Here is a 12,794-nt window from a genome sequence, read left to right on the forward strand (position 1 = left end):
TCCCAGTATGGTTCGGCCCCCGCAGATAGTGGGTTTGGCTCGACAGTTGGTCCGACAACAGAATGTAGGTGTAGCTTCAGAACGACGAAGGCAGGGATGACGATTGTCGAGGACGACAATGGACAAAGGAAGGGAGAGTGTAGGGAAGGTGACCTGACGGACGGACGGACTAGTCTGAGTGAAGAAGGAAAAGTTTGCACAGTGTAGGTAGGTGTCAGTTATTACAGTGGGGAAACAACTAGGAAAGTGTAGTGGACGTGCAGTACCTTGGGTGGACATTAGATGGCAGGGAGGAGTGTGAGCAAAGGACTTGACATCAGCTTAGGGCTTTAGAAACCGTTGGTCATGGGGGGAGAGGTGACAGTTGGAGTGACAGTTTCAAGGAACCAGGTGAGCTATAAATTCTGAGGGAGGGTTCCAGAAAGTTCCAGTCCCCAGGGGGAGCTCAGGTGACAGGATGACTGCACCAGTCTGTGCGCTCTGAGGAGAATCCGACCAAGGGGACTGAGGAGAGGAAACGTCAGGGGGGTGGTCCTGACAGGAAGATACTGCAGAAGAGACGAGGCAGTGAGTGATATATACCGTATTGGACACGACGACTGACCAGTGAAAGCGCTGTTGGTTATTGGGCCTAGGGCGGCCACAGTGGCGGACCTGTCAGGAGCGTCAAACAGTAAAGGAGGGACGGTACGCATATGTACGTCCCTATTGTAAAAGTACGGTGTGTAAACGACTCTAGAAACGGAGGGCCGATAAGTGAAGAAACGTGCGGTGTGCTGCGGAGGCCGTCAGGCGGACGGCAAGTGAAGAAATAAACTTGGACCTGTTGCACCCAGTACCTGCCTCCATCTTGTCTCTGTGTCATCTCTGCGCGGTAGTGAAAGAGGGACCACCCCCCCAGCTCGCCCCATCACCGACTCTACAGTTATTTCAGCTTATTAGATACTTTATTTATCAAAGCTCCATCGATTTCAAGGTAACTTTGCTTACTTTTTGCAATTGGATCCACTCACTTCTTCTCTGTGTTGGTGACTAGTATGAAAAGGGCCGGGAATCTGGATCAGTATATTATCTAAGCCAGTCTACTACTCCATCACAGCTGAAGCAGAGGCAGAGAAGGAGTTTAGCTTGCCTAATAAACTGAGATGGCTATCCGGCACCCTTCATACACATCACTTGTCAGGTGCCAACAGAGATAAGAAGCTTTTAGTTTCAAACACATCCAAAATACTTTTTATTTTGCTTACAACTAGATATGAATAAATCGACTGGCAAGATTGTCAGTGGCCACATGGATAGTCCGTAAACACTGGATGACAGCCCTTCAAACTGCCTCCTACCTGACGTAATTTCGGGGATATTACATAATTTGTAGGCCCGGTGAGGCTCATTCATGATGATGAGGCTTATTCATGATCATGACTCTATTGAATACACGGAAAGCTATTGTTTTATTCCCTGAGTCTTTTTATTTCTTGATTTAGCTTAAACATTTACTTTGGAAAATTATTAAAATTCAGTCTGGTCCATAAATCATCACTGGATGATCTGAGATGGTAATCTGGCCACTGTGATGGCTTGGCTTCCGGCATGTATATTGGCAAATTCCTTGTTTGATCATGTACTCCCCCCCCCAGATGTGACCCTAGTAATGTAAGACTTGTGGATTGGGAATAGCTAAACAACCCATGCAAGATTGAGTTTTTTGTTTTGATCAAATCGTTATGTAACTCCAATGCTATGCATAAAAAGTCATATGCTAGTTAAGTCTGAATGTGGTCTACGTTCCAACTGAGAAGATGGCAATGACATTCAAGACCAAATCATCTTATTGGTTGGACATGTGGAAAATACAGTAAACTGCACCGATTACATTGTGAGAAAATTACTTTTTTCTATGGCAAATACCCTCAAGCCTTCCTAATGAGTCTGGAACTATAGCATACACCTTCAAGCTTTGGTAATGACTTTGGACCTTTAGTGTACACCTTCAGGCCTTCATAATGACTCTGCCCCATAGCACACACCTTCAAGCCTTCTTAATGACTCGGGACCTATAGCATGCACCTTCAAGCCTTTGTAATGACTCTGGACCTATAGCATGCACTTTCAAGCTTTGGTAATGACTTTGGACCTTTAGTGTACACCTTCAGGCCTTCATAATGACTCTGGACCCATAGCAAACACCTTCAAGCCTTTGTAATGACTATGGACCTAAATCATACACCTTCATGCCTTGGTAATGGCTCTTTAACTATAGCATACACCTTCAAGCCTTGATGATGACTCTGGACCTATAGCATACTCCTCCAAGCCTTCGTAATGACTCTGGATCTATAGCATGCACCTTCAAGCCTTGTTGATGATTCTAAAACTATAGCATGCATATTAAAGCCTTCATAATTACTAACGAGCTATAGAATACGCCTTCAAGTCCTTGTAATTACCCTGGACCTATAGAATACACTTTCAAGCCTTGATAATGACTATGCAACTATAGCAAACGCCTCTAACCTTTGTAATGACTCCAGACCTATAACATACATCCTGAAGCCTTAGTAATGACCTTGGACTAATAATTAATTAAAAACCCTTGAGGTATAAAACCTATGAAATCAATCTCATGCCTTCATAATGATTTTGAAAAGACAAGTAATGGTTCCTATACACTTCTGAACACTCATCCAACCAAGTGCTATTCCTCTAGACTTTTCTAATTTTGCTTGGCCAAGTGTGTTTGTGTTCCCAACAGGACAGAGGTGAAGAAGTTGCTGCCAGACATCTCTAGGGATAACAAAACGATCTGATGTCGAATTTCAACATGTTTGATTCTTTTTTTCCTCAGAAATCACCACCTGGAGTAGAGTAAGGAGGTCCCGATACATATAAGATAGTAATTCGGTCAAGAAAAAAATGGCAGGTTTGGATGACTTCTCTCTACTGTGCATATATGGGCACCTTAAGAATGAAGATTTTTGCAATGCGACTTCCATCTAGTGAGTCAAAATGTCTCATATACGCACATTTCTATTTCTTGTTCTTCAGAAACCTGAGTCATGTTTGGTGAAGAACACAGATACAGTCTTGGTTCATATGTTCCAAAGATTTCTTTGGGTATTTTTGCTACAAATATGATTTCAGGTCTCATTGTGTCTAGCCTTTTTTGACTCGTCCTTTTTGCTTATGTTTTAGTAAGCATTCTTGATCAATTAAACTTAGACAACGCTCCACCAAATAGTTCAGTGTCCAGATGACTCGTGCATGATGGGGAAGTTATGGGTTCCTCATCCTATATCAACGAGCTGACATTTAGGAGAAAAGTCGATTCACGAAGACTGGATGTTCTCAATCGTTAATCTTTTCTTATCTTCTATATTTAGGTGGCACAGATGGAAGTGGGTGTAGGGTGACACCACAATGGATATGACGAGGCTGAAAGACAACAGTGGTTAATTTAGTATTGTTGCCATAATGTACTAAAATATTTAAGATTAACATTGTGATTACCGCAGATAAAATTTACATTCTACATAAATAGTAAACTGAATATGGGATGTAAATCTCCTGGTGTCCCAATACTGTGTTTGGGTCTCGAAACACTGTTCATTCTCAATAAAAGCCAGTGAGTTGTCATACTGAGAATCACTAACTTTAAGAAATAATCAAATGTATTGAGAAAAGTTCAATAAGTACCTTCTGTAAATAGAAAATCCATTGGGTGTAATCTTCAGGAGTCATACAGGAAATTAATATGGGTTCCATAAGATCACCTAAAAAAATGTATTTAAAATTTTTAGATTTTTTTTGCTGTTACTATGAATCTTTTTTTAATAAATGGTCGTCCATATTGTGTAACCACTGTCTAGACTACAAAATGAAGTCTCCAACAAACTAGCATTTAGAACTGGAGGAAGAAAGATGGTGCCCACATTTTGACTGTGGCCAATGGGCAATTTTCCTATGGTATAGCTATATTTATTTCCTTCTTATAAATCCCAAAATCCTATATTAGGGATCTGCTTTAACCTCTTTATCTCCTTCATCCATTATAGTATATCCTGGTGAGCAGTTAGTTCATGCCATACCATTGTGGTAGGGTTATAGTGTGGGCTCCAGAGTTGTGTCCTCATTATCTGAAGCGGTTGTCATCTGTAACACCCCATCGCATTGGCTGAGATCAGAGCTCCAACGTGGTTAGAAAGAGGAAAGATTCACCCTCTGTCACCCTATCAGTGCATCTGCGATATGAAAGTGAGGGGTCGATAGGGTGACAGAGCATCCAGGGGGCTAAACATGGCCAACTAGGTCCGCCATGCACCTAAGTCTATTAGTCACCACCTCTAAGAAGCTGCACAATACAATGCAAATCTATACACCTCAGAAGTTTCCAAATATATTGTAGAAGCATCAAAGAATATTCTGGGACTAAAAAAAGTAGAAAAAAATTAACAAAAAATAAAAATTTGCTATTAACGTATTCATAATGAATATAGTTGACATATGATTTTTTCAGTAATTGCTGCAAAAACTAAACACACAAAAAACAATGATGAAATTACGGGGGGGTTTTGTCCAACCAAAATATGCAATTTATGACATGTAGTAAAAAATGGTGCTAGTAAAAAACTCAACATGTCCAGCAACAAAAAAAAGTCTATTATACTGCTACATCAAAATAAAAGTAAAAAAGGAAGAAAAATGATTGCATTTGCCAAAAACATCGTATGGGTCTGTATTAGGAAATTTACTTCTTCGTTCGCATCTACTCCCAATGGATTCAAGAACTTACAGACAATAACCTCAGTAAATAGATTTATTAATTTGATGCCTGTCTCGTCCGCCATTGTGTTGGAACAACACATAAGTATCTGTGTGATATACAATGTCTGCAAAATATGTTTTCTGTTGGACTGTGCTAGAAATCCTCCATCCTAGGACATTGTAAACTGACAGTAGTAGGAATTCCTTCCCCCCAGGTTTTATCAACCCTGCCACTTCCTCTGGCAGAGCAGGAATGTTAATTAGCTAGGACACTTCCTGTCACACCATTTGGCTTCTCTCAGCCTCAGCTGAAAGAGAAAAAAAGTGCGGGAAAAAAAACCTCTTTGTTTGAAATCAGGAGTTAGAAGTAAACCTTAAAGAGCCTGCCCTGCGAAAGCCCTATAACATAGAGATATAATAACCATATCTCTGTGATCCGAGCGGTCCCAGCTCCGCTACAGTGTTACTTCCGAAGTCCTAACATGTCGAGAACCTGAGATGTGATTTGCGCCCAAATGGACGGTCATATCGCATAGATGTTTGAGGTTTTCTTGATGGGCTCATTACGCTGGGAAACATGATACCACTGATGAGTCCATACCAGCTTCTCCCATAAAGTTATAGCTAATGTAAGTTTTGTAGCCAAAACATAACTTGGATGAGAGAGGTGGGATCAACCCAGAATGCATCTCTCCATGATGTCACAAAGCAAAGCCTATAAGGCATTCCCTTGGCAAAACCAGCTCAGAAGAGCTCCAATCCTCGTGCTGACAAGAACTCCAGATGAGTGGAGATGTGTGGCTCCGCCTTCTTTCTCAGCCGCATGGGTTTGCCTAACGAGTCATGAACAACCGTGAGTGTACCTCTGTTTTTAATCCCTTTATTTTATATCTGTACTGTACATAATTAATGTCTCAATTTTATAGCAACCTTTATCTGTAATCACTGTCCTCTTTCGGAAAATAAATGATTTAATATTTAGCCTGTCTCCATGCTCTAAGAATCGAACTATACGCCTTTGATAGATAATCGCTACTAATTCAAGGGGTTTGCCACGGACCCTCTTAATTTAACACTGTGAATTAAGTAACCGTGACTGGTGGCAGCGCGTTGTGTACGGCTATTGCGGCTTGCTGGCAGTACAGAAGGGTCTTATATTGCTGAATAAGGGGCTGCGGCCACAGCATTGATAATTCCCTTACTGCAGAAGCCTAATTGCCGGTTCACAACAGGCAGTCCGTCCGGCGACTAGTTCCCTGACCTGAGGGTAAGGGGGGCGCCGGAGAGCTGCGAGTTCCAAAGTGGAACTGAGAAAGTGGGATATACATAAATCCCCGCAGTACTTTGAAGATTGATAGCAGTGGTGGGGCATCCAAATTAAACTCCCCTTGCGGCAAATTGTAGAGCGAGATTAGCTTGCTGGATACTTTTGGTCACATGGTGCCAGTGGTGGGATAACTAAGATAAGCCCCACTGCGCCTGTGATAGCCGTGTGCCGGCATTGTGTCACGTCCCTCCGTCCGCTGATACACCGGTGTCAGTGGTGGGATTGTGACATAGTGGTGACACAGGGTCCGCTGTCCGTCGCATTTTGGTGGCAGCGGGACCCACGTTAGTCGCCCGTAAGTGGCGAACGGCGGTTCGTGCTGTTCGTCACATATTGGTGGCAGAGCGGTGGGATAATCCTAGAGCATTAGTGATTTGGTTTGAGCAATCATTCCTCTCACTAAAGACCTGCACGGTTCCTGCGGGAATCCTGCATCATAGGTTTTGGAGAACAGACTCAGTGGTTACTAGTCCTGAGACATTATTGTGTACTTGCAAGTATTCCCTCCCTTTTTCTCCGTTTTTCTTTTCTGTCTTTTATTTGGCAACCATGGCTACGATGGGAGCAGAGTGGTATAAGCAGCATAACAAGGCATCTCTTATTGCCCTCTGCGGGGTGTGGCGGATCGACACCACGAACAAAAACAAAGCCCAAATGATCGCGGCTCTGGTGCAACGGGAAAACGACCAGAGCCCAGCGAACGCAGAAGCGGGCTCAAGTAACAATGGGGCTGCAGCAGAGGCTCCACTCATGAGCGCTGGCCCCACATTCAACCATAACGGGGTGGACCCCTATCTGCAAATGGCCTTGGACGAACTCCTTGCCGAAGACAGTGAGGGTCGCCTGACACTGATCAGGCAATATCGGCAGGAGGCCCAGGCCGAGCGTCAAGCCCAGGCTGAGAGAGCCGAACGTGAGCGTCAAGCCCAGGCTGAGAGAGCTGAGCGCCATGCAGAAGCTCAGGGGGCCCATGAGCTGGAGATGCTCCAGCGGGGGTGGAATGCCCCCACAGCCCGAACCAGTGAGCCCAGCAGCGTCCAGACTCCTAAACCCCGAACAGAGCATTTTCCCGTGATGGAAAAGGACGGGGACTTGGACACGTTTCTGCGAGCCTTTGAGAAAGCCTGCAGACAGTACCGACTGCCCGAAGACCAATGGGCCAGGTACTTGACCCCAGGGCTAAAAGGCAAAGCTCTGGAGGCGTTTGCTTCTCTTCCGCAAGCGCATGATGATGACTATCGCGCCATAAAGGAGGCGCTGATCGCCAAATATCGGCTGACACCTGAGGTATACCGAAAGAAGTTCCAACACCTCCAACGTGGCCCACATGATAGCTACAGTGATGTGGTGCAAGGACTCAGGACCCACTTTGACCAGTGGATCCATGGACTGTCCGTTGAATCCTTTGAGAAGCTACGGGACCTGATGATCAAAGACCAGTTCCTGCATCTCTGCCCAGCTGAGGTCCGACAGTTCATCCTGGACCGCGAACCAACGAACGTGGACAAAGCGGCGCAGATCGCCGACAACTACGAGGCCAACCGGAAGCCCGAGACGCGGAGGCCAGTCGCCACCAGCTGGAAAGGGGGTAAGCCTGCAACCAACCCCAGTGCCCCAGCTAGCCGTCCCTCCGGAGGCCCTGTCCCTGTTGCCAACAACAGGCCGGCTACTGACAGTCGCCTGTGTCACCACTGCCAGCGGCCTGGTCACTTCTTTTACGCCTGTCCGAATAGGCCGAAGAACCCCCCAGCCAAGGCCCCCGGGCCCAACGCCTCTGTTCTTTTGGTGGGAGGTGTGGTTGGGAGGGCTGACGACAACGTTCAACCTGTTCAGGTGGGGGCCCGTCTTGCTACAGGCCTCAAGGACACCGGGGCTGAACGAACCCTCATCCGTCCTAGACTGGCGGCCCCTGAAGAGTTTGTTGAGGGGAAAACCCTGACTGTCACCGGGATTGGAGGCACCCGTTGTCCCTTGCCAGTGGCCCGGGTTTTTCTTGATTGGGGTGCTGGGAGTGGGTTGAGGGAGGTGGGAGTGTCTGAAAATTTGCCCACTGATGTTTTATTGGGGACTGACTTGGGGCGGATGGTTGCATACTATGTCCCTGACACCCCTCCCCAGTCTGATAATAAGGGTAACGTTAACCCTGATGTTGATGATGATGATGAGGGGAAACTGAATGTGTTACCTGCTAATGCCTTGATGAGTAATGATGCAACTAACAACCATTCTTTCCCCAGGTATGATGCTGATGCTGATGTGAATGTACCAAAGCAAACTGATAACCATTCTTTTCCTAGGAAGGATGATGATGATGTTGATGTATCTGTGCTGACTGAACCCGTTAACCCTTTCTTTGAAACGGTAGATGTGTCCACAGGTACCGAGGTGCTCAGCCCCGTCACTCTGCGGAGTGAGACGGCTGAGGAACCCCTGGCAGGAGCAAGCAACGGTGCTCAAGGAAATGGGGAGGTGCATGGGGACCATGAGGAAGGTAATGCCATGCAGCTGACCAGTGCCGCCGAGGAAGGTAACTGGCCCATAAGTAGCACTGCTCCTGAAGTGTTGGGGGTGGATGGGGAGGTAGAGCCCAGGGCAGCACCGGCTGGTGGGTCTGTAGAAATCCCCAGGGAGGCAGCATACATAGCAGCTGTCACACGCAGTCAGAGTGCCCAGATCGCAGGTAACGCACTGTCTTCTGGACCCTCTGCTGCTACAGGAGAGACTGAACCAGAGGTGAACCCAGAGCCGGTTCCAGACGGTCCCAGTAAAGAGGGGACCCTGACATCACTTCTGGCAGCCTCCAGCATGGAGTTCCAGGCTGCTCTGCACTCAGATGCCAGCCTGGAGAAATTGAGAGGTCTCGCCAAGACGCCCACCTCCAAGCCTGATAAGGAGAGGGTGTTCTGGGAACGAGGAAGGTTGTACCGGGAGACAGTACCCGGAGATCCTAAAAAGGAATGGTTGAGGGAAAGACAGTGGGTCGTCCCCTATCAGTTCAGAACTGAGTTGTTGCGGATTGCCCATGAGATTCCACTCGCTGGACACTTGGGGATCGGCAAAACAAAGGCACGGCTGTCTCAACACTTCTATTGGCCCAAGATAGGGACAGATGTAACACACTACTGCCGCTCCTGTGCCACCTGTCACAAAGTGGGTAAGGCGGGGCCTGCTCTTAAGGCTCCCCTTATTCCTTTGCCGGTGATAGAGGAGCCTTTCCAGAGAATCGCGGTGGACATTGTAGGACCGCTGTCCGTCCCCAGCAGCTCCGGAAAGCGATACATTGTCACCGTGGTAGACTACGCTACCTGGTACCCAGAGGCAGTAGCTCTGTCTTCAACCAGGGCAGATAAGGTGGCTGACGCACTGGTGACCATCTTTTCAAGGGTAGGATTTCCCAGGGAGATGCTTACCGATCAAGGGCCCCAATTCATGTCTCGCCTAATAGAGGCTCTCTGTGAGAAAATGCAGGTGACGCACCTGGTATCGAGTCTGTATCACCCACAGACTAATGGTTTGTGTGAACGCTTCAACGGTACCCTCAAACAGATGCTCCGCATACTGGTTGAGACCCAAGGGCGCGACTGGGAGCGGTACCTCCCACACCTGCTGTTCGCTTACAGAAAAGTTCCGCAGGCCTCGACCGGGTTCTCCCCCTTCGAGCTCCTGTATGGCAGGCGAGTCCGGGGACCCCTTGGGTTGATAAGAGAATCCTGGGAAGATGAGCCAAACCCCACAGAAGTGTCCATCGTGGATTATGTCATGCGCTTCCGTGACAAGATGCAGACCTTGACGCAGTTGGTGCATGACAACATGACGCAGGCTCAGGCTGACCAGAAGCGCTGGTACGACCAGAACACCCGGGAGCGGACCTACCAGGTGGGTCAAAAGGTGTGGGTGCTGGTCCCTGTACCAACGGATAAGCTTCAGGCAGCCTGGGAAGGCACGTACGTCGTCCACCAACAGCTCAACCCGGTCACCTACGTGGTCACGCTTGACCATGCTCGGGGTAGGCGCAAGGCCTTTCACGTCAACATGCTGAAGGTGCACTACGAACGTGAAGCTTGCATCCTACCGGTCTGCCATCTGCCAGAGGATGGGGAGGAAGATCCCCTCCTGGACATGCTGGCCCAGGCCAAGGCCGATGGGTCCATTGAGGACATGGAGATAAGTGGTTCGCTAACCATATCCCAGCGGTTGCAGTTGATGGCCACCCTGGAACTCTTCCGGCCCGTGTTCACCAACCGTCCTGGGAGGACAGAGTTAGCGGTTAATGAGGTGGACACTGGGAATCACGCCCCATTACGGTGAACACCTTATCGGATCTCTGAAACGGTGCAACAAGTCATGCGCCAAGAGATCGATGAGATGTTAAGGCTGGGGGTGATTCGACGGTCAAAAAGCGCGTGGGCTTCACCTGTAGTCCTCGTGCCTAAAAAGGATCGAACCACCCGGTTCTGCGTGGACTACAGGGGGCTCAACGCCATCACAACCTCTGATGCCCACCCGATGCCGCGCATCGAGGATCTGCTCGAGCGGTTGACAAACGCCAACTACATATCCATCATGGATTTGAGTCGGGGATACTGGCAGATTCCCCTGAGCCCTGAGGCGCAGGAGAAATCCGCCTTTATCACCCCCTTTGGACTGTACGAGTCCACGGTCATGCCCTTCGGCATGAAGAATGCCCCTGCCACTTTCCAGTGGATGGTCAACCACCTGCTTCGGGGACTGGAGGAGTACGCGGTGGCGTACTTAGACGATATTGCCGTCTTCAGTTCCACCTGGGAGGAACACCTTCAGCACCTCCAGGAGGTGCTCAAGCGTCTTCACCAGGCAGGCCTGACCATCAAGCCGGGGAAGTGCCAGATAGGCATGCACAAGGTCCACTACCTGGGCCACCGGGTAGGCGGGGGTTCCATGAGTCCGGAGCCAGAAAAAGTGGACGCAATCGTGTCCTGGCCCACCCCCAGGACCAAGAAACAGGTGAAGTCCTTCTTGGGCACTGCAGGGTACTATAGGCGGTTCGTACAGGACTATAGCGCCCTTGCCAAACCCTTGACTGACCTCACCAAGCAGAGGCTACCCCAAATAGTCAACTGGACAGATGACTGTGAGGCGGCTTTCCAAGCTTTGAAAGCAGCTCTGTGCAACTCTCCAGTGTTGAGAGCAGTTGACAGAAGTCGCCCGTTTCTGGTATAGACCGACGCCAGCGAGTTTGGCCTCGGTGCTGTGCTTAGCCAGGTCGACTCGGGGGACCAAGAGCACCCCGTGTTGTACCTGAGCCGGAAACTTTTGCCGAGGGAAGTGGCATACTCGACCATCGAGGAGTGTCTGGCCATGGTGTGGGCACTGCAACGTTTGCAGCCCTACCTGTACGGGCGCGCCTTCACGGTGGTAACCGACCACAACCCTCTGAGCTGGTTGCACACAGTGTCGGGAACCAATGGAAGATTGCTCCGCTGGAGCCTTGCCCTTCAGCAGTATGACTTTACTGTAAAACACAGGAAGGGCAGTAAAAACGGCAATGCCGATGGGTTGTCCCGCCGTGGCGAACCCGCTGAGGTGCGCATGGCCAATTACCAAGAGGTAATGCCTCCTTAGCGCCCTCTTAAGGGGGGAGGTGTGATATACAATGTCTGCAAAATATGTTTTCTGTTGGACTGTGCTAGAAATCCTCCATCCTAGGACATTGTAAACTGACAGTAGTAGGAATTCCTTCCCCCCAGGTTTTATCAACCCTGCCACTTCCTCTGGCAGAGCAGGAATGTTAATTAGCTAGGACACTTCCTGTCACACCATTTGGCTTCTCTCAGCCTCAGCTGAAAGAGAAAAAAAGTGCGGGAAAAAAAACCTCTTTGTTTGAAATCAGGAGTTAGAAGTAAACCTTTAAGAGCCTGCCCTGCGAAAGCCCTATAACATAGAGATATAATAACCATATCTCTGTGATCTGAGCGGTCCCAGCTCCGCTACAGTGTCACTTCCGAAGTCCTAACATGTCGAGAACCTGAGATATGATTTGCGCCCAAATGGACGGTCATATCGCATAGATGTTTGATGTTTTCTTGATGGGCTCATTACGCTGGGAAACATGATACCACTGATGAGTCCATACCAGCTTCTCCCATAAAGTTATAGCTAATGTAAGTTTTGTAGCCAAAACATAACTTGGATGAGAGAGGTGGGATCAACCCAGAATGCATCTCTCCGTGATGTCACAAAGCAAAGCCTATAAGGCATTCCCTTGGCAAAACCAGCTCAGAAGAGCTCCAATCCTCGTGCTGACAAGAACTCCAGATGAGTGGAGATGTGTGGCTCCGCCTTCTTTCTCAGCCGCATGGGTTTGCCTAACGAGTCATGAACAACCGTGAGTGTACCTCTGTTTTTAATCCCTTTATTTTATATCTGTAATGTACATAATTATTGTCTCAATTTTATAGCAACCTTTATCTGTAATCACTGTCCTCTTTCGGAAAATAAATGATTTAATATTTAGCCTGTCTCCATGCTCTAAGAATCGAACTATACGCCTTTGATAGATAATCGCTACTAATTCAAGGGGTTTGCCACGGACCCTCTTAATTTAACACTGTGAATTAAGCAACCGTGACTGGTGGCAGCGCGTTGTGTACGGCTATTCGGCTTGCTGGCAGTACAGAAGGGTCTTATATTGCTGAATAAGGGGCTGCGGCCACAGCATTGATAATTC

General features: G+C 48.0%; 1 protein-coding gene across 4 annotated transcripts in view; it reads right to left on the minus strand.

The window, feature by feature from the left end:
• Positions 1–925: 925 nt before the first annotated feature.
• Positions 926–12,794, minus strand: part of LOC141097846 (probable pleckstrin homology domain-containing family N member 1) — a 66,475-nt gene continuing 54,606 nt past the window's right edge. For all 4 annotated transcript variants that reach the window (XM_073585316.1, XM_073585318.1, XM_073585317.1 and 1 more), the window contains exons 12-13: positions 3,694–3,770; positions 926–3,432 (exon numbers count right to left, since the gene is read on the minus strand). In XM_073585316.1, the coding sequence (XP_073441417.1) occupies positions 3,364–3,432; positions 3,694–3,770 (146 nt within the window). In that variant the 3' untranslated portion in view covers positions 926–3,363. The remainder of the gene's footprint in view (positions 3,433–3,693; positions 3,771–12,794) is intronic.

Source organism: Dendrobates tinctorius, unplaced genomic scaffold (genome assembly GCF_039654945.1).
Source record: "Dendrobates tinctorius isolate UK_male_01 unplaced genomic scaffold, ASM3965494v1 ptg000086l, whole genome shotgun sequence".
Taxonomy (NCBI): domain Eukaryota; kingdom Metazoa; phylum Chordata; class Amphibia; order Anura; family Dendrobatidae; genus Dendrobates; species Dendrobates tinctorius.